General features: G+C 41.6%; 2 protein-coding genes across 11 annotated transcripts in view; one reads left to right on the forward strand and one right to left on the reverse strand.

Moving 5' to 3' along the window:
• The window catches only part of KRIT1 (KRIT1, ankyrin repeat containing), a 31,029-nt gene extending 22,696 nt beyond the window's left edge, over nucleotides 1–8,333 (reverse strand). For 4 of the 10 annotated variants that reach the window (XR_002828272.1, XM_023750699.1, XM_014452387.2 and 1 more), the window contains exons 1-2: nucleotides 7,695–8,214; nucleotides 665–768 (exon numbers count right to left, since the gene is read on the reverse strand). Coding sequence is in view for 9 of the 10 variants with exons in the window: in XM_023750699.1 (XP_023606467.1) it covers nucleotides 665–766 (102 nt within the window). In the remaining variant the exon portion in view is untranslated. Of the gene's footprint in view, nucleotides 1–664; nucleotides 769–6,910; nucleotides 7,605–7,694; nucleotides 8,216–8,237 lie in introns of those variants that run through there. The other 6 variants (XM_023750695.1, XM_023750698.1, XM_006084945.3 and 3 more) reach the window with 6 other exon arrangements.
• Nucleotides 8,277–26,892, forward strand: part of ANKIB1 (ankyrin repeat and IBR domain containing 1) — a 121,054-nt gene continuing 102,438 nt past the window's right edge. Inside the window, exon 1 of the mRNA XM_023750785.1 lies at nucleotides 8,277–8,739. The gene's annotated coding sequence lies outside the window, so the exon portion shown is untranslated. The remainder of the gene's footprint in view (nucleotides 8,740–26,892) is intronic.

Consider the following 26,892-nt stretch of genomic DNA (forward strand, 5'->3'; position numbering starts at 1 on the left):
GGACTCTGCTGCATAGAAAAGATAACAATTCTATTTTTGGTCGTCATCCCCCGCCCCGCCCCCCCATCACATCTACATGTAAAACAGAGTGTGGCAAAAGTAGGTTTACAGTTATAAATGTGAAAAGCAGTTTATTCTTGTATTATTATTTATTAATTATTTTATCATTTCCCATACAAACAACTATAAATCTACTTCTACCTCACCCTGTATAATTAAAGACTACAGAAAAGTAACTTAATCTCCTAAAACTTAACTAAAGGTAAAAAGGTACTTTTTAGTGAACTGTTAAAAACAGTTGCTTGGGATAATAACAAAAAACAATATGTAGACTGTAATTTTGATAAACTGACTTTAAATTTTTTTTCTTTAATTTTGAGAGCCATTCCATAAATTGTACTAAAAGCTAAATTTATAAATTATCTGGAAAACTCAAACAAGTACCTTTTAATAACTTCTATGTATCAATGAGTAGAAAAATGGGCAAAAATATACAGCAGAAAAAAGACAGTGATGGGCAGAGATCTGGGGTTGTCAATTTTAGCTTGTCAACATCTAGGCTGTCAACAAGAATTTAAAGGATATGGTAAGACTGCATGCAAATGAAAATAATAAAGAATGACATTCAATAGTAGCAAATCAAATGTTAGCAAATTGTTCTCACTTCATATGACTTGGCTTTGTATTCCCGGGAATTTAGACTGGCAGTATTCTTTGGACGAATAACAGCAACATATGCATCTTCTATGTTTTCTGGATTCCCCATTGCTTTATAAAACAAACAAAGAAATATCTTGAAAGATTACATTAAAGGACACATAATCACTTTGTAACACTACTAAATAAGTTGTTGATTTTTCTATCTTAGAATATATATACTACCTAAAAGGCAAGCCAGAGATGACTGTTATATCTTATCATTAAACTATTCAAAACCTTAGCTTGTAATTTAAGACTTCCTTGTAATCCTTTTTCCCTTTTCTGTTAAAGGTAAAAAACAAAACAAAACAAAACAAAACAAAAAACCCAAAAAAACACACAAACACAACATAATTTCAGAAGTCTTAATTGCATAAAAATCTACCTATTATATTTAAAAAAAAGTGATACAATTATAAAAATGTCTTGTAAATACTAAGTAAATATTGACTTGAAATAGTGATTCAGAATATTAAACACTTATTTTCCATAAATTACACAAAGTGCATGTTATTTGGTTAATAGCTTGGAAGCTGTAACTAGATAGCTGCTGCCATTGACTTTTTTTTTTTTTTCAGAATCTTCAGAGAGAACTTTGATATGTGACATTTGAATGAGGTAAGGTATAATTTGAAGGTGCCTGCCACAGTCAAAAACATTTGGTTAGTTGATAAAAAGCTTTCTGACAATATATACTAGTAAAAATATTTTCTACTTCCAGAAAATAAAAATATTTTCTTCCAAATATGTATTATATATACATATATATATACACACATATATACATTATGCACACACACACCCACTCCCCCCTAGAGGCCTGGTGCACAAAAATTTGTGCACTCGGTGGGGGGGGGGGGGGGGTCCCTCAGCCCGGCCTGTGCTCTCTCGCAGTCTGGGACCCCTCAGAGGATGTCCACCTGCTGGCTTAGGCCTGCTCTCTGGGGGATCCGGCCCAAGCTGGCAGTCAGACATCCCTCTGGCAGCCCGGCAGCCTCGGGGGATGTCCACTTACCAGCAGGGAGCAGAGCTAAGCTGCAGTCGAACATCCTTAGTACTGCTGAGGAGGCGGGAGAGGCTCCTGCCACCACTGCTGTGCTGGCAGCCATCAGCCTGGCTTGTGGCTGAGCAGAGCTCCCCCTGTGGGAGCGCACTGACCACCAGGGGACAGCTCCTGCATTGAGCGTCTGCCCCCTGGTGGTCAGTGTGTGTCATAGTGACCAGTCATTCCCAGTTGTGCTGCTGTTAGGGTCAATTTGCATTATTACCCTTTAATTATATAGGACAGAGGCATGGTGCACAGGTGGGGACCGGCTGGTTTGCCCTGAAGGGTGTCCCGGATCAGGGTGGGGTTCTCGCTGGGGTGCCTGGCCAGCCTGGGTGAGGGGCTGATGGCTGTTTGCAGCCTGGTCACACCCACTTCAGGGTGGGGGTCCCCACCGGGGTGCCTGGCGAGCCTTGGTGAGGGGCTGATGGCTGTTTGCAGCTGGTCACACCCCCTTCAGTGTGGGGGTCCCCACTGGGGTGCCTGGCCAGCCTGAGTGAGGGGCTGATAGTTGTTTGCAGGCTGGTCACACCCCCTTCAGGGTGGGGGTCCCCACTGGGGTGCCTGGCCAGCCTGGGTGAGGGGCTGATGGCTGTTTGCAGGCTGGTTAAGCCTCCTCCCCCCCAGTGAGGACCCTCATCCCATGGAGGAGTGGCCAGCCTGGGTGAGGGGCTGATGGCTGTTTTCAGGCTGGCCACACCCCCTTTAGGGTGGGATGCCTGGCCAGTCTGGGTGAGGGGCTGAGAGCCGTTTTCAGGCTGGCCAAACCCCCCTGGTGACGGAAGCTCCCAGCCTCTCCTTTTTTCTTTTTTTTTAATTCTGAGATTTATTTACCTTCTATAATTGAAACTTTGTTGCTTTGAGAGGAGCTCAGAGCCGGCCAGGGCGGGCGGGAGGGAAGCCTCCTGCTCGCTCCAGCTCCGTGGCCACAGCCAGCTGAAAGCAGGTATCTGGGGTTTATTTATCTTCTATAATTGAAACTTTGTTGCTTTGAGTGGAGCTCAGAGCCGGCTGTGGCTGGAAAGCTTGGCTTTCTCCATCATTGGGGCAACCAAGCCTCCTGCTTGCTCCAGCTCTGTGGCTGCCCGCCACCATCTTGGTTGGGTTAATGTGCATATTGTCGCTCTGATTGGCTGGTGGGTGTGGCTTAAGGCATAGTGAAGGTATGGTTAATTTGCATGTTTGTCTTTTATTAGTGTAGATACACATACATCTGTAGACTTTTTCCCCCAGACTAATTTTAAATCTCCAGTGAGCAATTTCCAATGAGTAACTGAATTTCAAGTACCCTCTTAGTAGTTTAATAGTTCTATGTTCGTAAGTGCTATTATTAAATGTTTTCAAGGCTAGACGAAAATGCATCTTTGAATTGAATATATTATATTTATCTTTTTCAAAAAGCTTTCCTCATTTACATGCCAGCAAATTTTTTTTTTTAATTTGATTTTTAGAGAGAGGAAGGGAAATAAAGGAGGGAGGGAGAGAAGGGGGGAGAGAGAGAAAAACATCAATCAGTTACCTCTTGCACCATGACTGGGGATCCAACCCAAAGTCTGGGTATGTGCCCTGACCAGAAACCAAATGCCACAGCTTTTGGTTTATGTATGACACTCTAACCAACTGAGCCATACATACCAGCCAGGGCAGCAAATTTCTAAGAAAACATCAAACACAAAGTTTCCAGGTCATGTTGAGATGAATGTTCAATTTTTTTCAAGTCTATTAGGCATTAAAATGATCTCTCTGTTCATATTTAATGAGTTCTTTATTGCTCCTACTCTCATAGAGAGAAAAAGATAATTTTCATTAAAGTTTTTAAATATCATTTGAGAGGAGATAAAGGAATTTTTATTGTTTTCTCAAACGAAATTAATAAAGTCATTTTGGAACCTATATAAAAAAATAAAAAGCCCTATAATTTGAAAATTTCCTTAAAAATAAGTTCTTTTAAAATTCAGTTGCTTTTGTCATTTTAAGTAAATATTAGCCTAAAATGAAAACAACCATTAAAATTATTGCACAGCCCTAGCTGGTTTGGCTCAGTGGATAGAGTGTTGGCCTGTGGATTGAAGGGTCCCAGGTTTGATTCTGGTCAAGGGCACATGCCCGGGTTGTGGGTTCAATCCCCAGTGCGGGGGCGTGCAGGAGACAACCAATCAATGATTTTCTCTCATCACTGATGTTTCTGTCTCTCTGTCCCTCTCCCTTCCTCTCTGAAATCAATAAAAATATATCTTAAAAAAAACATTGACTGTTCAAAATATTATTGCACAAAATTTAATATTATTTAAGTAATTAAATAACCTTAAAGTTTATTTTACTTTAAATTACAAAATTTTTTACTTATTTAGCCCTACTGATCTATCTCTCTCCCTCTCCCTCTCTGAAATCAATAAAAATATATTAAAACATTTTTCACTTGTTTAGATGCAGATATTTCACCAAAGAAACTACAATAGAACATTAAGATTGAGATATTCATTTTGAAGACATATCATTCATTCTCACTCTATATTTCATAGGATTTTTTTCAGTTCAGTTTTCCATAAGATCATTCTTAAAACCCCACTTCGTGCAACAGAGCTTCGTATACTATTGAAATCAAAGATAAGTCCTTTTGCTTCTCAGAATTTCTATTTAGCAATTACTTTTCATTTCATATTAACAATGACCAAGATAATAGATGCTCAAATTATGATATGTATGGATGTCTCCTTAAAGACTACAAGCTCCCAAAGAAATTGTATTGTGAATACAAAATGTATATGGCACAATTACAGAAACCATTTGTGTGTTTTATTTCTATTAAGCACCTAAAAGAGAAAACAAGTAATTCGTAGTTTCTAAACACTATTTAAATATATTTTTTAATTGATTTCAGGGAGGAAAGAAGGGGGAGAGAGAGATAGAAACATCAATGATGAGAGAGAATCATTGATCGGCTGCCTCCTGCATGCCCCCCACTGGGGATCGAGCTCGAAATCTGGGCATATGCCCTTGAATGGAATCGAACCTGGGACCCTTTAATCCGCAGGCAGCCACTCTATCCACGGAGCCAAACCGGCTAGGGCTAAACACTATTTAAAGCAAATAAATTCTTGTGCTGGTCAACTCATATTAGAAAAAATATGTATCTATAAGGAAAATGCTTTATCAATGCTCATCACGTCTCTAAAAGATAAACAGATGTGATATAATAAAAGACATTGCCATGAGGGTTATATAGTATTTTGTTTTTACATCATTTAATGTTAATATAACCCTAAAAGATTCTGAAAATTGATTTTCAAGAAATATTCATACTTGAATATTCTTAATATACATATTTCCAGTAACATGAAAAAAGGAAACAAAGGCTTAAGTTAGGAAAAGAATAAAAGCTACTAATATATGAAGGCAAAACTGCCAAGGCAGAAACAAATGTGAGGGGACTTGGAGATTAACTTGAGCTAAAAATAATTAAGCTATAACTAGAGTTTGCAATATGCTTAGACTGGGTTTTAAATAAGGGTTCAAGTTACTAAGTATAGGAAATATGTGGCATTTTGTTATATGCTTCATTCTATTCAGAAAAATGCTTAGACATAAATGATGATATGCTGCCTAAATAATGAGGCCTTACAAATATGCAGAAGTGGTTCTCAATTGGAGAACCACCTATTAACATCCTCCCATAACATCCACTACTGGGAAAGGACATGCATGTCTCTTTGTTCAAAGCTACCTAAAAAAGTACCTAATTGGGATCATTTGAAAATCTATAGGGGCCTGGCCGGTTTGACTCATTGATGAGCATCAACCTATGAACAGGAGGTCATGGTTCGATTCCCAGTCAGGACACATGCCCGGGTTGTAGGCTCCATCCCCAGTGTGGGGCGGCAGGGGGCAGCCGATCAATCATTCTCTCTCATCATTGATATTTCTATCTCTCTCTCTCCCTCTCCCTTCCTCTCTGAAATCAATAAAATCATATATTTTTTAAAAAGAAAATACATAGAGGCCTTTCACTATGACTGGGGGAAGGGAGGTGTACGTATGGCCATTTAGTCCCCAATAGGCAGGTTTGTTAACAGCTCTCTACTATGCTACTCAGTCCTATTTAACAAAATGCCAATGTCTTTTAATAAGAAACATCTGCTAAATAGAGTACAGAAGTGCAAACTTAAGACTTTTGCAGTGAAGAATCAGTATGTGAATATAAGGATCATAAATTTCGTATCAGAAGTTGAAGTCAACAAGATGATTTATTTACCAGTTTGTAAACTACATGCTAATAGAAATTACCAATAATCAGAAAATATATCTTCATAAATACCTCCCCATCTCCCCCTCGCCCAAAAGCACATTATCTTAGGATTCTATAAGATGTTCCTGAGACCAAAAAGAAAGCTCTCTCTTCCTCCATCCTTCAGCAATGTTTCTCAATCTTTAAAACCCATGTCAAGCCCTGGCTGGTGTGGCTCAGTTGGTTGGAGAATCATCCAATACACTGGAAAGTGACGCTGGATTCCTGCTCAGGGCTCATGCCCAGGGGCCATAAGGAAGGCAGCCAATTGATGTTTCTCACATCCATGTTTCTCTCTCTCTCTCCAATCAATAAATAAGCATATCATCTGGTGAGGATTAAAAAAACAAAAACAACAAAATCCATGCCACCTTTAAATAACCAAAGCAACCCACAAACCTTACTGTCCATAGTTGAAAATAATAAAATGCATTTTGTTTTTATCCCTACCAGCCAAAATGACTTTTATCAAGTTGCCTTTAATTTTTTTTGCTTTCATTTTTCTAAATTTAATTTAATATACTTTTAAAAGATTAGAAATAGTTAACACCTATAATGCTTATTTTGTGCTAGATGCTGTGCTAAGTGCCTTCCATAATTCATTTTATTCCACCCCCCCCAAATCTGATGGTGTAGGGATTATTTTTATCCCCATTTTACAGATGAAAAAACAAGTAGAGTGTCTAAATTACTTGCCCTTCCCCATTCTCCTGAAACAAATCCACTATTTTAAAGCATTATAACATTAAAGAGGAGAGATGGGAACTAAATATCAGGAATTCCCCTACAGGGATTTTTGACCATAAAAACCTCATTCTTAAATTGGTTAATGGCAATACAAAGAGAGGAAGTAATAATAAAGCCGAATAGACAATACCCACTAGCGCTGCTGCTCCTCAGCTTGATTTCTCCTTGTCCGTTCACTTCGTCACTTATCAATAAACCTCACTGATAATTTTAGAATTCTTTTAAGTGGCATTCTACTCTTCAATTTAAGATATTTGATAATCTTCAAATAGCTTTCGAAGGCAATTGCACTAAATTTGGCTAACAGAGAAGGAACTAAGTAATAAGTGAAACTGGCAACCAAGTGAATATCTACAGTGAACAGCAAGTACATTTAATGAGCTTATTTGGGGAAAGCACCATATCCCTAGATTATCTAAATATGCTACATATTAGTTGTTACTGTGGTTCTCTATAACCCAATTCTAAGGGGGAAACATTAAGAGAAAAAGAAGATCATGGGATGAACTGTTTTATATTGCTATGAAAACATTTTTGAGTTTTTGACCTTTCCTCCAAATGAGATGAGGACAGCAAAACCGTGAAAAGACGAAGGGAGAAACGGTGAAGACACATCCATTCTCCTGGGGTGAGATGAGAATGGAAGAGAGAGAGAGCTGGGCCAGCTCGGTCAGACTGCTGGTGCGGTTAAAAGCAAACCCAGACAGCGCACAGCTTCTAAAAGATGGAGAGAGGCGCAGCGCGGAGAGCTGAGCGGGACGGCGTGCGGTGCACAGGTTTCCCAGACATGACAACAATAAACACTCCGCCCGGGCGGGGCAGTACCACAGCACCGGGGGCGGCCGGGCACGCCTCTCCGCTCCGAGAGCTGCCACCCAGCCAGGGGCGTTGGCCGCTGGGAAGAAATAAATTCCTTGCCTGGAGAGACCAGATGCGGAGATAGTCCAGCCTCCCGCCTCTGCTTTCTCGCTGGAGTCTGGATCGTGCAGCTCCACGTCTCACCCGTGCGGGCGGCCGAGCACCTCCCAGGCCGCTACATTCGCCTCACGGGGTGGGACAGCCACCTGGGGGCGGGGGACCGTCCCGCTGTCTCATTCCTCCTTCCCTTCCCTTTCCCAGCGGCCGGGCCCAACTTCCTGTGACAGGAAAACCCTGGGGCGCCCGCGAAGTTGCCGGATGTGTCCGGCCGCGCTCTCGACCCCGCGCCTCCAGAGCTCGGAGGTCTGGGGCTTGGAGAACCTCTAGCCCACGGGCCGTTTATTGTCCTGCCCTCTCTTCGCACCTCAACACCATAAACGCCTCACCCTCTCCCGAGCTAGGGGTTTCCAGATAGTCACAGGCCTTCGCTTTCCATCCCGCCGCTACCGGGGCGAGGGAATCGCTTCCGGGTTCACACCCGTGACAGCCTCGCGGGTGGCGGCGGAAGAGCTTCCGGGTCGGCAACCGAGCTGCGGCCGTTACCTGCTGCTTCACGCCGGGGCTGCGGGCCGTTTGGGGCCGGTGGCGGGAGGCTCGGGTGTCGGCGGCGGGTGCGCCCGCAGCTGAGCGAGGGCGGGTACGGGAAGAGGACCGGGGCTGGGCGCGCGCGCGCCAGGCTGGAGCATGAGCCGGACTTGACCGCGAGGCGGAGGCAAGAGCCACCGCCCCCTCTTCCCCTCCCGCGAGTAAAGGCTGCGCGGCGGCCGGCGAGGGTATGGGGGGCGCCTGCTGACGGAGCCTCGGCGCGGACGCCTCCGGCTCACGCAGCGTTCCCCCGGGTCTCCGGTGCGCACCCTCGGTCCCAGCAGCCTCCGCCCGGCGGGCGCACCCGGGCGGGCGAAGAGGGGGCGCCCGTCCGGGTGGGTGGGGCGGGGAGGGTAGCCGAGGTCACGGACTCCGCGGGAGAGGCTGGGGCGGCCGCGGCGGTGGCGAAGCTGCGGGGTCCTGCCGACCCTCACCCTCACCCTCGGCCCGGGAAATAACCGTAAGTCTCCGCTTCGCCGTACGGGTCTGTTTGAGGCTCACGCAACCCATTGGGGGCTCCTGGTTCCGCGCTGCCCGGTTCACGCCCTCCCCAGCTTCCAACGAACCTGCCTGCCTCCCTGCTCTCGCGGAGGGCTGCCCGCCGGTCGCCGCTCCTCCGTCGGCCCCGCCGCGCTCTTCTCCCGGTGAATGTGCCAGCCTCCGCGGCGCGTCCCATCCTCCCCGTTCTGGATGCCCCTCCTGGTCCCTGTCCTCAAAGGATCGGTGTCCCCCCTTTTCCTTCCTGCACCCCAGTCTTCACGGCCTCCCCCGCCCATCCTTTGAGACGTGGAAAGGCTGCGGGTCTTCGCGGGCCGGAGTCTCGGGCGGAGGGATGGAAGTGCCGCGCAGGGAGGGCTGCGATGGGTGGGGATCGGTGCAGATGGCTCGTGTGACTTTCATTTTTTTGGAGCTTTTGCCACCAAAACAAAAGAATGGGCCTCTTTCCTGGACCCTCCTTCCTCTCAGCCGCGTGCTCTCCGTGGCTGCTTTGAGGCTCGGGAAATTGGAACGAGAGCCGTAATGAACCATCTCCCGAGGAGGTTTGGAGAATTAGTCTCGCAAGCTCCGTTCCCGCGGAGTGGAATATTGAACAACCTTGTATTGAAATAAAGACCCCGTCCACAAGGGCTTTAAGAGTAAATCTGATAAATGGATGTGAAAACGAAAGTCTGATGTTTCAAATGTGTTTTGGAATTTAGTTCTTAATTTACAAAGTGTGTGAATGATGTGAAAATCGATGGGAAGGTTTTGTTTCCTTAGTGGTAAAAAACAAAAATCCCACTGAAGTGATTTTTAAGGATTTGTATCAGATTATATTTGGTAAGATATTATTTTAAATCTTTAATTCCAGAGAGGCCCTTTTTAAAATTTTTACTCGTTTGGATCAACCACCGACAGATGTTACACACCTTGGTGCTATGACCTCCCTGCTTCTTAGTTAAAAAAAAAAAAAAATTAACTGTATTTCCAGATTTGGGACTAGGCATTTTTTCTCATTAAAATTTGATTGGCTTTTTAAATTGCCACTGCAGAAATTAGATTTAAAAATAATTTTAATGCTGTCAGTGACTGGACAATAGCTCTTACATGCCTTCGTGCATTTGATACTTTTCAAGGCACCATTGGAAGCAAATGATAATTTAAGAATAATTTTACTCTGTGTTGCAGATTTTTTGTTATTCTGTAAACTTCTGTAACATTGCCTGTTAGCATTGCTTCTTGTTTCTGAAAACATTGTCATTTTGTTAAAGGTAGATGTGTCTAATGATGATTTTTTTGTTTCTTTTCAAAACCTTCAAGCAGTTGATTTGGGACTGTTATTTGATTTGCAACTTGAGACTGTTCACAGATTTTAGTTTGAAGTAGGCTCAGGAGATGCAGCTCCAGCTGTCTCTCTGGAAATGTACTTTACTGACCGGGTTCAGGATCCGAGCACTATATGAAGTTGAGTGTATTATTAAGTGTGCCCTTCATAAAGTCCATCAGTTTCCAAACAAGAAGAGTGTGGTGCTGCCCTGGTCCATGTGGCTCCGTTGGTTGAAGTGTTGTCCAGTGCGCCGAAGGGTCGCAGGCATCAGGTCAGGGCGCATACCCACGTTGAAAAATAAAAGAGTGGTGCTGTAGTGAGGTGGTAGACAGTAACTTGGAAAGGTCTTTTTAAAAAAAGCCTACTGAGCCCTATTATTCTTGGACAAAGGTACGGAAGATAGGACTGTATTTTCATATTACACTTTTTTCCTTGCCCACGACACTGAGAACTTTGAATCTTCAATACCAAGGGTTTCTAAGACCTTGAGTAGACTGTGCCTAAGTGTGGGCTCTAACAGGTGACTGCTGAGACATGGGAGAGTTTTGTTAGATACTCTTTTATACTTTAGTACTGCCCACTTTTGGAATAAGTGATTTTCTTTCTTTTCTGGGGTGTGCACTTGAACTTGTGAAAGTGAAATATGTGTGTTTACAACTTAGAGCTATGAATTAAACTTATCTGATTCTCCTTGACTGGAAGTTAGAAAAGATTCCTCAATGCTTTGGGTACGTTTTCCATCTTTCAGGATGTGCACAACATTTTTTTTTTAGATGAAATTTAAAAATACTCTCTAATATTAGACTTTTTATGTGACACATTTGCCAAAACAGATTTGAGAGTGGCTCAGTCATTATTAAAAAGACCAGTGTGAGGTGAATTTTTATGCATGGTTCTGAAAATGCTTAGGTATTTTATTTTCTTTCTCAAAGTGACTTGCTTAGGGCATAGTAATTTTTGGACTATTTATTTTTCAGACAACCTCAGACTACCTCTTTTTTTTCCCTTTCCTGATAACTTCATACTCACTTCATTTCAGTAAACCTTTATTGAATACCTACTGTGTGTGCCAGGCACTGTTGTTAGATTCTGGGACTACAAGGATAAGTAAGTTCAGATTGCTTTCCTCACTGAATTTGCCAAATTTAGATATTTAACTATGAGTCTATCCACCTGCCTTTACAGATTTCTCTAATAGGTTTTTAAGTCACTTGACTGTATTTTAGGGTTGTTTCACATCCTTGCTATAATAATAAACACAATTGCCTGGCGAGTGTGGCTCAATGGTTGAGCATTGATCTATGAACCAGGAGGTCACTGTTAGATTCCCAGTGAGGGCACAGGTTGTGAGCTCCATGCCCAGTAGGGAGTGTGCACGAGGCAGCTGATGGATGATTCTCTCTCATCATTGTTGTTTTTATCTTCCTTCCTCTCCCTCTCTGACATCAGTAAAAGTATATTTTTTAAAAAAAGAAGAAACACAATAAATACTATTATGTGCTTAATTCTTGCTAGCCACCATGCTAAGTCCTTTATATACATGATCTCATTTTGTTCTTAGAACAGTTCTAAGAAGTATATTTATCTCCATTTAAAAACCGTACCAAAAAACCCCAAGCCATACAGATTCTGGTTTACAGTAATGCAAAATTTTGTTTTATTTATAATATGCTAGAAAAGTTTTGACCTTACAGTTTCTCCTTATGGGGAAGAAGTTGTAATATAGTTATAACAGTTTTTAAGTTCCCTAATAATGCTTTAAATTGAATAATTCTACTTTTATGAGATATTGGTAACTTTTGTTTTCTAAAGCAGATGAATTGTTATCAAAATGTAATTTTCAGTTGTTTAAACCTTTGGAAAGTCACTTCTGACGTTTATTATGGTTAACCATAACCAGTCTTCAGGCATACATAACTCCTTTTTACTAATTCAGCAAGGAGATCCAGGGTCTATAACATGTATTAAAAAAAAAAAGTGTGTATTCTTTAGGAAGGACAGAGTATTGAGGTATATGAAGTCTATTTAGCTGTAATTTTTTTTTTTTAGTTTAATTTTGACATCTATCTAAATGCCTTGGAGAGTTTCTGTTTCTGTAATGAAAATATATTCTTTCACATTTATAAATGATCATACTCATCTATTAATAAGATAATGCTTTATTAGCACTTTCATATGTTTCATTTTAATAATTTTTCAGACCCTCTCACATTTTTTAAGGATGGTCTTCCACTGTCAACTCTTTTCACCAAAAGCCCCATATGTATTCTAAAATTGTTATTTTGTTTTATTTTTATTTTTTTTACCAAAAACTCAACAGTTTGCCATTCTTTAGGCTAAGACCTTTTGTTACTGGTTACACACTCTTCTGTTTTAGGACTGTAGGGAAAATAATTATTCCTCCTCTAAGTTTCTAAGAAAGGTAATTCTTTTTTTTTTTAATATATATTTTATTGATTTTTTACAGAGAGGAAGGGAGAGGGATAGAGAGTTGGAAACATCGATGAGAGAGAAACATCGATCAGCTGCCTCCTGCACACTCCCTACTGGGTACGTGCCCGCAACCAAGGTACATGCCCTTGACCGGAATCGAACCTGGGACCCTTGAGTCCGCAGGCCGACGCTCTATCCACTGAGCCAAACCGGTTAGGGCAGAAAGGTAATTCTTGATATTTTTCTATGCTCAGTCTGATATACATATTTTAATTTGACCTAGGCAGTTTCTCCCTCCCATTGTAGCAGAGTCCTTGATAATCAGATCACTGTATTTTTCTTTTTTTTTTTTTTAATTTTTTTATTGCTTAAATTATTACAAAGAGTATTACATATGTCTCCTTTTTTTTTCCCCGCCCTTGACAATCCCCTGGCTTCCCCTACCCCCCAGTGTCTTATGTCCATTGGTTATGCTTATATGCATGCATACAAGTCCTTTGGTTGATCTCTTACCCCCGCCCTCCAGCCCCCCCACCCTCCCCGCCCCTCCCGCTGTAGCCTAACAGTCTGTTTGAGGCAACTCTGCCTCTGTATCTATTATTGTTCAAGAGTTTTCTGATTGGAACAATGTTGCGTGTAGAATTACTGTTCAAAGACAGAACAATGATTAAATTATAATGTGTTAGGTGCTGAGACCACAAAGATGAATAAGTCAAGATTCCTTTCCTCATTGAACTGTAAAATGCCTGTTTAAAGTCCATGAAAAGAAAAAATTGAGATGCTCTTCTATAAATAGACATAAAAACATTTCCCTCCTTATTAATGTATCGCCTCAGAACATTGTAAAGGAAGGTACGTAAATAAACATATTAAAAAGGGTTTTCACTCTGTCATGGCCTCAGACAATAATGATTATTGTTTGTTCTAGCACTAGATATTCTATATTACATCTTTATTTCACATTTTATTATTTTGAAATAATTTCAAACTTTCAGAAAAGATTCCAAAACAGTACAAAGTACTCCTTCGCTCAGATTCTACTATTGTTAATTTTTTTATTGCATTTGTTCCATCACCTGCTCGCTCTCTCTCTCTTGCTCTCTCTGTCTCCATACATATATTACATACGTGTGTAAATACATACCCATTATCATATTTTTTTCTGAACCTTTTAGAGCAAGCTGCAAATGTTCATTCCATCACCCATAATCTCTACAGTGCCTATATCTTAGAAACAAGGTAATCTTATACAGCCAGCATTTAACTCTCCAAATTACAAAATGAGCATTGGTCCAACACTACTATCTAATCCAATTCATATTTCATGACTATCCCAACAATATCTCTTTCTTTTCTGTTCCAGGATTCTTCTTAGGAATACTGGTATATGTTGTATTTAGTTATATCTCTTCAGACTTCTTCAGCTGCTTTTTTCCTTGAAAGTTTGAGAAAGTACAGGCCCTACATTTTGTAGGATAACCCTCAATCTGGTCCATGTGATATTTCCTCATGACTTCAATCAGGTCTTGCATTGCTGGTATGAATACCACAGAAATGGGGTTGTGCCCTTTTCAGTGCATCTAATGCAGAGGCATACCGTGTCAAACCATACCACTACTGGTGATTAATACCTTGGTCATGTGGTGTACTTTCATATTTGATCAGTATTTGTGGAGAGGTAGTCCAAAATTATGCTATTATCCTGTTTCTCATCAAACTTATGCTTACTAGCCTTAGTGGGGGTGTCAGTGATTACTCCTACCCTAATTCACCACTTTTATGATAATTTCCAAATGGTAATTCTCTATTTGTATTATTCCTTTTACATGTATTGGTATTTTTTTGGTAAGGTAGAACTTTCCTTTCTCCCATTTATGTATTTATTTGTTTATTAAATTAGCAAGGACTCATGGTTTTCAATTTTATTTAGTGTGTTGTGATTTATTACTGTTATTATTTATTTTGCTGTTTACATTGTCCCTGATTTAGCCACTGGAAACCTCTGCAAGCTGGCACCTATGCCTGTTTATCATGTGCCCATCTCATTCATTGTGCATTTCTGGCAGAACATGCTGTTCCTGGTTCATCTTGTACTTTGTCTGGTCTAGTCCTGGAATCAGCCATTTCTCCAAGGAGCCCTGTTTGATTGTTGTTGTTGTTTATCTTTGTAAAAGATGGTATTTAAAAACAAAGATTAGGGGCTTAGTGTGCTCATTGCTACTGAGGTGTCATTTCTTATGCAGGAGTGGGGAACCTTTTTTCTGCCAAGGGCCATTTGGATATTTATAACATCATTCTTGGGCCATAGAAAATTATCAACTTAAAAATTAACCTGCTATATTTGGTCAAACATTTAATTAACTCACCCCCAATGCCTTGGCAGGGCCAGACCAAATGATTTCATGGGCCAAGCATTCCCCACCCCAGCCTATAGGAAGTAGGAAATGTATGAGTATGTGAGTATGATATATATATATATATATACACACACACACACACACACACACACACACATATGTATATACATATGTGTATATATATACACACACACATACTCTCACATACATTCATAATTATTTCTATGCCTGTACATATTATAAAACTGTAAGTTATGTTTCTATACTTCCAATTCCAGTCCAGTTCCCCAGGCTTCTTTCTAGTCCACCTCCTTTCCATGTTTATAAATGCCTTCTCTGGCAGTAAGAAACTTGGCTTCACATTAAGCTCAATATGGTTTTACTTACTCGCTCATTGTGTTATCATTCTCCCTGCCATGTAGACCACCCTGTATCTTCCTCTCCTGCCCTGCATCATTGACTGCTGGGTTTGCTGGCTATGTCTCTCTGTGGGTCCACAACTCCTTGCAACTCCCTATCCCCACTCAGCATCCCATTATTCTTGGCTGTGGGCCAGTTGGCTCAGACCTCTGCTGGCCTTCCTAACTTGCCCTCAGTGTCCTGCATCTTCAGCCAGCATGCTGACTATTTTGCATGGCTCAGTATTTCATTAGTTAATTTTTAATTATATTACCAAGGATTTATAAACATGCATATATATGATGAAATATATACATAACTTCCCCAGACACAAATGATAGCACACTATAGTAAATGTTCTACATTTTGGTTTTTAACAACTATATTGTATTTCATTGTGTGCATGCACATATGTGTGTATACATCCCGACAGACACAGACACATACACACAAACCCTCCTGACCTGTAGTAGATTGAGTAATGACCTTAAATTCCTCCCTTCCTGGTATGCAGTCCCCTTTGCAATGTGATTTTGCTGCTTCTCCTAGCTAGAGGTGGAATCTATTTCTCCATCTCCTGAGTCTTGGCTGGCCTTGTGATTTGTTTTGACCAATAAATATGGTGGAAATGATATATGAGTTCTGGAGCTTGGTCCTTAAAAGGCCTTCAAGGAATGCTCTCCTGCAACTGCTATGTAAAGAAGCTGGTCTAGCCTGTAAGAGGACAAGGTCTTTTGGAAGAGAACCAAGTATGCCTCTGTTGACAGTTAGTGTCAACTAGCAGACATGAAAGTGGGCTGTCTTGGACCTACTCACTCAGCTGACCCTTTAGCTCAATGTACCTGCAGAGGAACCAGAGGTGAAAGCAGCAAAGAAACCATCCAACCAACCTACAGAATTTTGAGAAATAATATTGTTTTGAGGCACTAAGTTTGGGGTCGTTTGTTCTATAGCAGTAGATATCTGAAAGCATATCTGTTCATTTTGGACATTTGGTTGTCTCTAGTCTTTTACTATGAACAAGATTGCAGCGGATATCTATATATATAAAAGCATAATATGCAAATCGACCAGGTGGCAGAACAACCAGTCAGCTGTGATGTGCACTGACCACCAGGGCGCAGATGCTCAATGCAGGAGCTGCCCCCAGTCTGATCGGGGCCTGCTGGCCAACCTTTTGGTCCCTCCCCCTGGCTGGCAGGCTCCAATCGCCCAATGGGCAATGGGAAACCGGGGGGAGGGGGGAGGGCGATGGCACATCTGCCAGGGCCCCAGTCCTCTGCCAGTCGCCCCACATAGAGCAACCAGTGGCGAGGGGGAAGGGGACGACGAGTGGGTAGGAACAGCCAACCTCTTGGTCCCTCCCCCTGGCCGGCAGGCTCCAATCGCCTTATGGGGTACCAGGAACCAAGGGTGGGTGGTGGCTGATGCTAGCGGTGCTGGGGTGCCGATAGCCCCGCCAGTCACTCCACACACAGAGGGCAACTGTGGCAGCAGCGTCAGGGGGCGGGGCTGGCTGCCGGCAGCCGGGGAAGATCAGCCCTAATAGCAGACCAGGCCTAGGGACCCTACCCATGCACGAGTTTTGTGCGCTGGGCCTCTAGTCTTGTATATAATATATATTGTTTTAATTTTAATAATGCCAGATTATTTTCCAGAAATGTTGATACAATTATTATTGCTATCATTAATATCTGAGAGTAACTTTCCCCCATAAGCTAATGTTATCTGATGCTTTTCTTTGACAATAAAATATGTATAAAATTTGTTTCTTATTAATTCTGCATTTTCCTAACTACTTGTAAAGCTGATCATCTTTTGATGTACTTGTTGGTCCTTTTGGTTCTTTAATTCTCTGAATTGCTTATTCATATCTTTACTCATTTTTTTTTTATTGGAGTTTTTTTCCTTATCAGTTTGTTGGTTCTCTTTCATATATAATGGATGTAATTCTTTAGCTTTGTTTGCAAATATGTTGTTTGTCTTTTGTTTTTGTCTTAGTTTATGGTATTACATACCATACTTTTTTTGTATTTCATATAATCATTAATGTCTATCTTTTTCTGTATGACTTTGATGAGAATATATCTCTCCTATTCTAGGTTTTACTAACTTTTTCCTAACATTTCTTCCAACTTTGTGTTATCTTTCCTATCAATTAGGAAATGATTTTTAAAGTTTGGTATTAACAAATTAGGTGGGAAGATGGCGGCATAGGTAAACACTTGAACTAGCTGCCTCGCACAACCACATCAAAACTACAACTAAAAGACAAAATGGATATCATCCAGAACCACGGGAAGGCTGGCTGAGTGGAAGTCCGACAACTAGAGGGAAAGAGAAAAGCACAGCTAGACTGGTAGGAGGTGCAGAGGTGCGGAAGAGCGGAGGTACGGAGGCGCGCGAAATGGGCTGGCAACTGGGTATGCTGTGGTCTTTTTCAATCGGGAGGGAAATACAAACTCCCGACCGCTCTGAATTCCAGTTCTGGGAAAGACTCTAGGGACCCAGACTCATACGGGGAGAAACTGGACTGTCTGGCATCGGGCCAGAACATGAGGGTGGCTTTCTCTCAGAGGTGCTTGCAGCATTCATTGTTCCTGCACCAGGCCTCAGGACACAGAGACCCAGGGACCTATCGGGCAGGGCTGATGGGCAACCATTGTTGTTTGCACTGCCCCATGATTCCCTGAGACCCCCGCCCCACCCAAGTTGTGCTCAGAGGCTTTTGCATATGAATGGCCTGGCCTTTTGCAATCTAAAACCTAACAAACTGCAACTGGGTCAAAGAACCCCAGAGCTTCCAAAAGAAGGCCTAAGGCTCGTCAGCAGCCTGCATTGCTTCACAGCTGCACCTCATCTGGGCACCTCCAAACCCCAAACAAAGAGGAGGAATCTGCAGATCTCTCTGTAGTTCCTGCTGGGTGGCCTCGGGCAGTGGCTGACTTTGCACCTCCTTGGAGATCCAAGAGCCAGTGTATCCAGTGGTCAGAGTGAGACCACACCAGATTACAACTCTTCAGATCCATAAGAGATACACTCAGGGGGCAGACTCAGTGAGTACCAAAGTCCCACTGAAGCAAGTCCTGCCCCATAAGGGTGTTTCCAGCACAGCAGTTCTCCCATTGTAGACACAACTGGTCCTCACAGCCAATTGGTCTGGAAGTCAATTCCTCCCAGTGATACCAGCAGCAGTCAAGGCTTAACTACAACAAGACTGTGCACACAGCCCACAAAGGGGTGCACCAAGAGCGTCCACCTCAGGTGACTGGGGAGGCTGAGCCACTGGGCCCTATAGGACACGTAACACACAAAGCCACTCTATCAACACAGGGAAGCAGCCAAAATGTGGAGACAAAGAAACATGTCACAAATGACAGAAATGGAGGAAAGCAAACTACTGGATATAGAGTTCAAAACCGCAGTTATAAGGTTACTCAAGAATCTTCTAGAAAGCTCCAAGATATTTAGTGAGACCCTCAAGGATATGAAAAAGGACCAATTAGAAATTAAGCATACACTGACTGAAATAAAGAATAATATATAGAGATCCAACAGCAGACTAGAGGATCCCAAGAATCAAGTCAGAGATTTGAAATACGAAGAAGCAAAAAACACCCAACTGGAAAAGCAAAAAGAAAAAATAATCCAAAAATATGAAGATAGTATAAGGATCCTCTGGGACAACTTCAAGCGTACCAACATCCCAATTATGGGGATGCCAGAAGAAGAGAGAGAGCAAGATATTGAAAACTTATTTGAAGAAATAATGACAGAAAACTTCTCCTACCTGGTGAAAGAAATGGACTTATAAGTCCAGGAAGCACAGAGAACCCCAAACAAAAAGAATCCAAAGAGGACCACACCAAGACACATCATAATTAAAATGCCAAGAGCAAAAGACAAAGAGAGAATCTTAAAAGCAGCAAGAGAAAAACAGTTAGTTACCTACAAGGGAGTACCCATATGACTGTCAGCTGATTTCTCAACAGAAACTATGCAGGCCAGAAGGGAGTGGCAAGAAATATTCAAAGTGATGAATAGCAAGAACCTACAACCAAGATTACCCAGCAAAACTATCATTTAGAATTAAAGGTCAGATAAAGAGCTTCACAGATAAGAACAAGCTAAAGGAGTTCATCACCACCAAATCAGTACTATATGAAATGCTGAAGGGTATTCTTTAAGAAGAGAAGAAGAAAAAGGTAAAGATAAAAAATTATGAACAACAAAGTGACAACAAATACATATCTATCAAGTGAATCTAAAAATCAAGTGAATAAAAATTATGAACAGAATAAACTGGTGAATATAATAGAATTAGGGGCATAGAAAAGGAGTGGACTGACAATTCTCGGGAGAAGGGGGTGTGGGGGGTGTGGGAAGAGACTGGACAAAAATCGAACAACCTATGGATGTGGATAATGGGGGGGGGCAGTAAGGGCATGGGGTGGGGTGGGAACCAGGTGGAGGGGAGCTATGGGGAGAAAAAGAGAAACAACTGTAATAATCTGAACAATAAAGACTTATTTTTTTAAAAAAACAAATTAGGTGGTTCATTTTCTTTAGAGAGAAGTTAGAGGTAGGCGGTCCAGCATGGTATGGTGGTTCCATGATGCTATCAGGAATATAGACTTATATATCTTTCTGTTTAGTCATCATAGCAGGTATTTGTCACCTCTTGGTCCCAGAATGGCATTTCAGGCTGAGCAGCAACTTTTTATGCTCTGGGAATGGGGCCAAGACAAAGCAGGTCCCCCATAAGAGAAAGTTCTTGTGAAATATATTTTCTTTCTTTGAAAAAAATAATGCTGATTTTGCTTTCTGAATCATAATAAATGTGTGTGTAGAATAAGGCCTGAGAATCTTTTTCTTTAACCTGTTGAGCAGCCATAGTTCCCCCATCTCCAAAGTTATTTATAAGCAAACAGGGAAATAAACATGATTATATTCTCAAATTGAAAACTAATGTTGAGAACATAGGACTTTATCATTATGTTCAATAGATAATATGAAAGGTGTTTTATACGCCAGTATAAAACTGAATATTATGTGATTCTTGTCCTCAAGAAGTTTACCAGATAACTGGGGAAGCAGATTAAACATTTCATTACAGTATTTGATGGTAAGTGAGTGTATTTTCAAGTTGGGGAGGCAGGACATCTAACTATGTTGGTTGAGAGTTAGAGAACTATGATCAGGATAGGAAAATGGTTTCTAAGCTAAGTGACTAGGAGGAGTTAATCTATTGAGGAGGAACTTGTAGGGGGATGGTAAGAACATTCCAAGAGTTCACTGGTGTGTGGGAGTTATCAGAGATAGGCAATGATGAGATAAATTCTGGTTTAGGCAGGGACTTTTCCTTATATCCTTAAGAGCCAGGAGCCTTGGGAAGGTTTTTAAATGGAATCGGACAAGATTGGACTTGATAAAGTTAAGCTAGTTGAGTGGTGGTGATGGGGGGAGAGGAGAGTGGATGCTTTTGGGAGTGAGATCTGGATCCAAGGGCACCTATTAGGTAGGAAGTTTATCTGATGTATTAATATCTAGTCTGTATTAAGTATTTATTGAGTACCTTTGTGAATATAATGGGGGGAGGGATAAAGAGATATTAAAAATAGTTCCTAATCTCAAGGAGTTCGTATTTTAAGATAACTACCAGGTAAAGACTAGATATCAACAATATGAGGCAGTATACTAATATTATAGCTTCTATCCCATAAAGTGAGGGCAAGTAAAGACCAGAATTAAAGCTTGAACCTAGAAGATATTCAATGCTCCAAAGCACATATTCTTTCCATGTATACTGTGCTGCCTTCCACAGCACTTATTTAATTATCAATATGTTACCTGTCAGTTACCTAGAACCCTTGTGAAATAAGATTGGAGTACCATTAAAAAGGTCTTCAGCTTGGGACACAAAGTATCAAAGGAGCTCCAGGCTTTCTCCAAGCAGTTTCTCTGTTGAATAGAGTATAACCAGGAAGATAAATGTTGGTCAGAAAAACTGCCACATTATCTAAATTAAGAGTGTTGTAAATAGTCTTGAGATTAGTTTCTGGGAAACTTAATATTGAACTAATGGGACTATGGAGGACAAGACTGGCATAGCATGCCCTGTCATTAGATAACTGAATAGCATTCTTATTAATGTTAATGGTCTTTTTTCCCTTGTTAATCTGTTAAACTATTAGTTTGATGTTGGGGGCCAGATGTAAGCTGGCAAGGTCCTTGCCCCCTACTGGGAATCGAGCCCACAACTCAGGCATGTGCCCTGACCAAGAATGCTAACCCTAATCAGCAACCTTTCGGTGCAAGGACCTTGTCAGCTTACATCTGGCCCCCAACAGTTTGACTCAGGCAAAATAAAGATGGCTAGAGATAATAATTTTATCCTTTGGTGTCTCTCTAATTTTGTAAGTATGTGCTTGCCATGTGACTCTCCGGGGCTCGATTGTAAGTTGATACATTTGGATAAGATTTTCTGAGGGTTCTTCTTGCTCTGAAATGTGACTTGACATGACATCCACAGAATTACTTAAAAAGTTAGGGTATGACATTCTGATGGGAAGAACATCATCTTCCCTATAGAATAGGGAGGACTAGGAAGGAGAGATAAAGGTTGGGCTGATACCTTGGTATCACAGACAGTGCTCTAACCAATTGAGCTGAGCTACCCAGCCAGGGCCAACATCAGTGGCTTTATATCTTAACATTAAATTGTTTATACAAAAAGTATACAATCTATACATTGCCAACTGCCAAATTATATCTCCAGCCCAGACCTTTTTTCCTCAACTTCAGATTTGTATATCCTTTGGGCTGCCTGACATCTAGTAGGCCTCTCAAATGTAACATGTTAAAAAATAAGCAGATTTCCCCCTTCCTTCTCATACCTTGCCTCCTGCAATCTTCCCCTCTCAGTAATGGTAACTCCATCCTTCCAGGTGCACATGCCAAGAAACTTAGAGTCATTCTTATCTTTTCCCTTTCTCTCAATGCCTACTTCCAAGATGCCAGCAAATTCTGTTGTTTCTTACCTTCACAGTACATCCAGAATCTGATCACGATTCACCATCTCCACTGCAGCCTCCCAGGTCCAAGCTACCATCATCTTTTAGTACTTGGATTAGGGCCGCTGCTTCCTAAATAGTCTCCCTGTTTCTAGTCTTGCTGCTACCCTCATTAGTCTTTTAGACAGACAGCCAGGGTGATCCTGTTAAATTAAGTCAGGTCATTTCATTCCTTTGCTAAAAACCCTCTAGTGGCTTCCCTTTTCACCCAGAATAAAGGCCTAGTGATTTATGATTACCCTTCAAAACTCTAAACAGTTCACCTGCCCTCATTACATCTCTTGACTTCAGATACTACTTTCTTCCTCACTCTACACTATGTAACACTGGCCTCTTTTCTGTTCCTTGAACAGATAGGGTATGTTCTTTAAAAAAAAAAAAAAGATTTTTAAGAGAGAGAGAGAGAGAGAGAGAGAGATTTGTTGTTCAACTTATTTATTCACTCATTGGTTGATTCTTGTATGTGCCCTGACTGGGGATCGAACCTGCAACCTTGGTGTAGTGGGATGATGCCCTAACTGGCCAGAGCCTAGGGCATGCTCCTTTTCACTGGCTGTTTCCTCTGCCTGGAATACTCTTACCCCTAGATATCACATGGCTCACTACCTCCTTACTCAAATGTCACTTTCTCTAACCATTCTTTTAAAGATATGACATCTCAAAACTCTATCTCCTTTCTAGCTTACACACAAAAATAGTACAATTCCAGAGGCCACATATAACACCTCTGGAAACAACTAATTCACCATTGTTAGTATACTCCAAGAAGGACATATATTATTAGGCAGTACAGGTTAAAGAACCCTCAGTGTGACTTATTGTGTGGTCTCTGACCCTACGGTTCCCAGTCTAGTCCAATTAATTCAGTCCAGTATTTGGTTTCAGGACTCCCTGAAGGCAGACAGTACCAAACAGATTTGCTTGTCCATGACATCAGTTCATCCTTCTCACAAATACTAATGACATCTCGAGATAGTCTGCATGGAAAGTGCGGGAACTAGGCCACCCTATGCTGTCTTGTAGTAAGTTTGTCAGGTGTTGATCATAGCTCAGTTTGAATTCAAAATGTTCATAGCCTCTTGGAAAGGCGGCATTGGGGATTCCTTCAGTAAGAGGAGGATGGACTGGATGAAAGAAGGTAAAGGGGTTAGCCAAAGAACATATATGCATAACCCATAGACACAGACAACAGTGTGGTGTTGGCCAGAGGGAAGTGGGGGTTAGGTTTGGGTAGAGGTGGGCAAAGGGAGGTGAGGAATGAGGACAACTGTAATAGTGTAAACAATTTAAAAAAAAAGAATTTTTAAAAACAGAGATCATTAATACCCTTTCCCATGCATTCTAGGATGCTAGATTTTTGTTTTGTCTCTTTTGTTACAAAATGTGCCCTATTTAGCAATCATAACTACATTTTTCAATCATCACCTGTTCTCACCCAGACCTTTTATCCACAAAGATTGGGTGCAAAAGATACAGAAATATTTTTGTAGAAAAATATTTTCATGTAATTTGACCAGAAAGACACATTACATTCAGGAATTGTCGGGATTAAATCCTGACTTTTCAAAAATATTAAAAATGGGATAACATAACTTCCCCTCTTTTTTTGTCCTAATTATTATCTAGTGAGCAGTCTGGAAAAGGTCAATCTCTCTTTCTCTCTATATATATATTTTTCTCTCTTTTTTTGACAACTGTATTTCTCTCTCTCCTTATATTTAGTAATTAAAATGCTTCATTAAGGTGTATCTACCAGGAGAAAGGTGAGGGAAGTAGAGCCAGTCTATCAGTCCATTGTTGTAAATTGTAACTAATCTGGAAAGCCATCTCTCAGAGGAAGTCCAGAATCCAGTCTGTCCGGAGTGAGGTGAGTGGAGGGGTCACACTCCTTGTGATATGCTCTCCTCCAACTTGCAGCTTTTGGCAGGAATCACAAGTTAGGAATGCAATTAGCCTCTGAATCAGAAATATAGAACTGATCAGTAGCCTAATTTTAGATGTTCCCATCAGAGAGTAAGTCATTTCTTGTGGAGCATGTGGATGTGAACCAGACAGACTAGCCAGCATCCAAGGATGTTTTCATAGTTTAGGGCCCCGCAAAGGAGTGTCCTAAATCTGCAACACTCCCAGAGTCTAAATTCTGTTCATTGAGCCTCTGCCTGCCTTCTTTTCAGCTGAGCTTGTGCTGAGGCTGAAGCAGCCCATATCAGACAGCTTCAGTTTTTGTTGTTGTTTGTTAATCCTCACCCAAGGATACTTTGATTTTTAGAGAGAGTAGAAAGGAGGAGAAGAGATAGAGAGAGAGAAACATCTATGTGAAAGAGACACATCAATTAGTTACCTTCTGCATGCATCCGGACCCGGGGCAGGGTATTGAGCCTGCAACCGAGGTGCATGCCCTTGACTGGAATCAAACCTGTGACCCTTTAGTCCATAGTCAAACTCTAACCACTGAGAAAACTGGCCAGGGCTGACAGCTTCATTATTTATCAGTCAGGCCAAGGCTATTGGGAACTGCATTTAGAATTCCAACAAATCTAGCAGTTAGTCTTCTGCAGATCCAAGACTCTACGAGGCCAAGACAGCTGTGTTCCAAATACAAGTAACAAGCATGGCTTCCTTAGCTCTTTTATCTTGTCAGTCTTAGAGTCCAAATTGACCGACTCAAAAATATACATATCAGGCTGAAGGAGCATCTTCCTCTAAGGATCAGAAACTTGATTTCATAAGAGCTCATTAGTGAATAAAAACTGCTTTTTAGAACTCTAAAAGTGTATCTACATCTAGAGATTGCCTTTCTTTTTATGTTGCCTCCTTTCTTGCAGAGGCTGCAATCAACAAAAATAATCAGTTATGGAGACTTACTCTGTTTTTAATATTCAAAGAGTTTAAATTGCATCTGCTCACCAGCAACAAAAGGCATGGAAGTTTTGTCCCACTGCCATATTGTTTTTTTTAATTGCAGCTTTTTCTTATTGGGATGAGCATTTATGAAATTATAAGCACATAATATTTTATGTTAGTTTTCTCATACATCCAGATGTGATAGCCACAAAATACAAAAAAAGCATTTTGTAAAAATTTCCCTTTTTTTCCTCATTGCAAATTTTTAGAATATCTTCATTGTTGAGAGTATTACAAATGCTCCCCTTCTCTCCCCCACTGCCCTCCCTCCAATCGGTTCCCACCCCACCCCAAGCCTTCACCACACTATTGTCTGTGTCCATAGGTAATGCCTATCCTATATAATCCTATATAATAAAAACCTAATATATTAAGTGTTCAGTCGTCCATTCAACCAAAGTGTAATATGCTAATGATATGCTAAGGCTGCTCAACTGCTCACTATGACGTGCACTGACCACCAGGGCACAGACGCTCTGACCGGTAGATTAGCTTGTTGTTGGGGTCCAGACGATCGGGACTGAGCGAGATGGGCTGGACATGCCCTGGAGCCCTCCCGTGGTCCCTCCTCGGCTGGCCAACCTCCTGCATCCTTCACCAGCCCCGACTGTGCACTGGTGGGGTCCCTCGGCCTGGCCTGCGCCCTCTCGCAATCCGGGACCCCTTGGGGGATGTCGGTGTAGGCCTGACAGCAGAATGACCAGCTGCTATGACATGCACTGACCATCAGGGGGCAGATGCTCAATGCAGGGAAAGCGCTGCTTAGACAGAAGCTAGGCTCACGGCTGGCAAGTGCTAAGGATGTCCGACTGCGGGGAGCGGGCCTAAGCTGTCAGTTGGACATCCCCCGAGGGCTCATGGACTGCGAGAGGGCTCAGGCCAGGCTGAGGGGACCCCCCCCCCCCCAGTGCACGAATTTTGTGCACCGGGTCTCTAGTATGCATATAAGTTCTTTGGTTAATCTCTTCCTGTTACCCCTCCCCCCTTCCCTCTGAGATTCCTCAGTGTGTTCCATGTTTCCATGCCTTTGGTTCTATTTTATTCATCAGTTTATTTTGTTCATTAGATTCCTTGCTCATTTATTTTGATTTTTAGATTCAATTGTTTGTATTTATTGCCATTTTGTTGTTCATATTGCGTGTCGTCATCTTCTTTACTGCTTTTCTCTTGCTGCTTTTAAGGTTCTCTCTTTGTCTTTAACCTTTGGCATTTTCATTATGATATGCCTTGGTGTGGGCCCCTTTGGTTTACTCTTGTTTGGTACTCTCTGCTCTTCCTAGTCTTGTAAGTCTATTTCTTTCACCAGATAGGGGAAGTTTTCTGTCTTCTCCTTCTGGCACCTCCATAATGTGAATGTTGGTACCCTTGAAGTTGTCCCAGAGGCTCCTTACACTATCTTCATATTTTTGGATTCTTTTTTCCTTTTGCTCTTCTGATTGGGTGTTTTTTGCTTCCTCTTATTCCAAATTATTGATTTGATTCTTGGAATCCTCTATTATTGAAGCCCTGTAAATTATTCTTTATTTCAGTTAGTGTATGCTTAATTTCTGACTGGTCCTTTTTTGTGTTTTTGAAATTCTCACTAAGTCCCTTGAAGCTCTCATTAAGATCCTTGAGCTAGCCCTAGCCAATTTGGCTCA

Source organism: Myotis lucifugus, unplaced genomic scaffold, assembly GCF_000147115.1.
Source record: "Myotis lucifugus unplaced genomic scaffold, Myoluc2.0 scaffold_15, whole genome shotgun sequence".
Lineage (NCBI taxonomy): Eukaryota > Metazoa > Chordata > Mammalia > Chiroptera > Vespertilionidae > Myotis > Myotis lucifugus.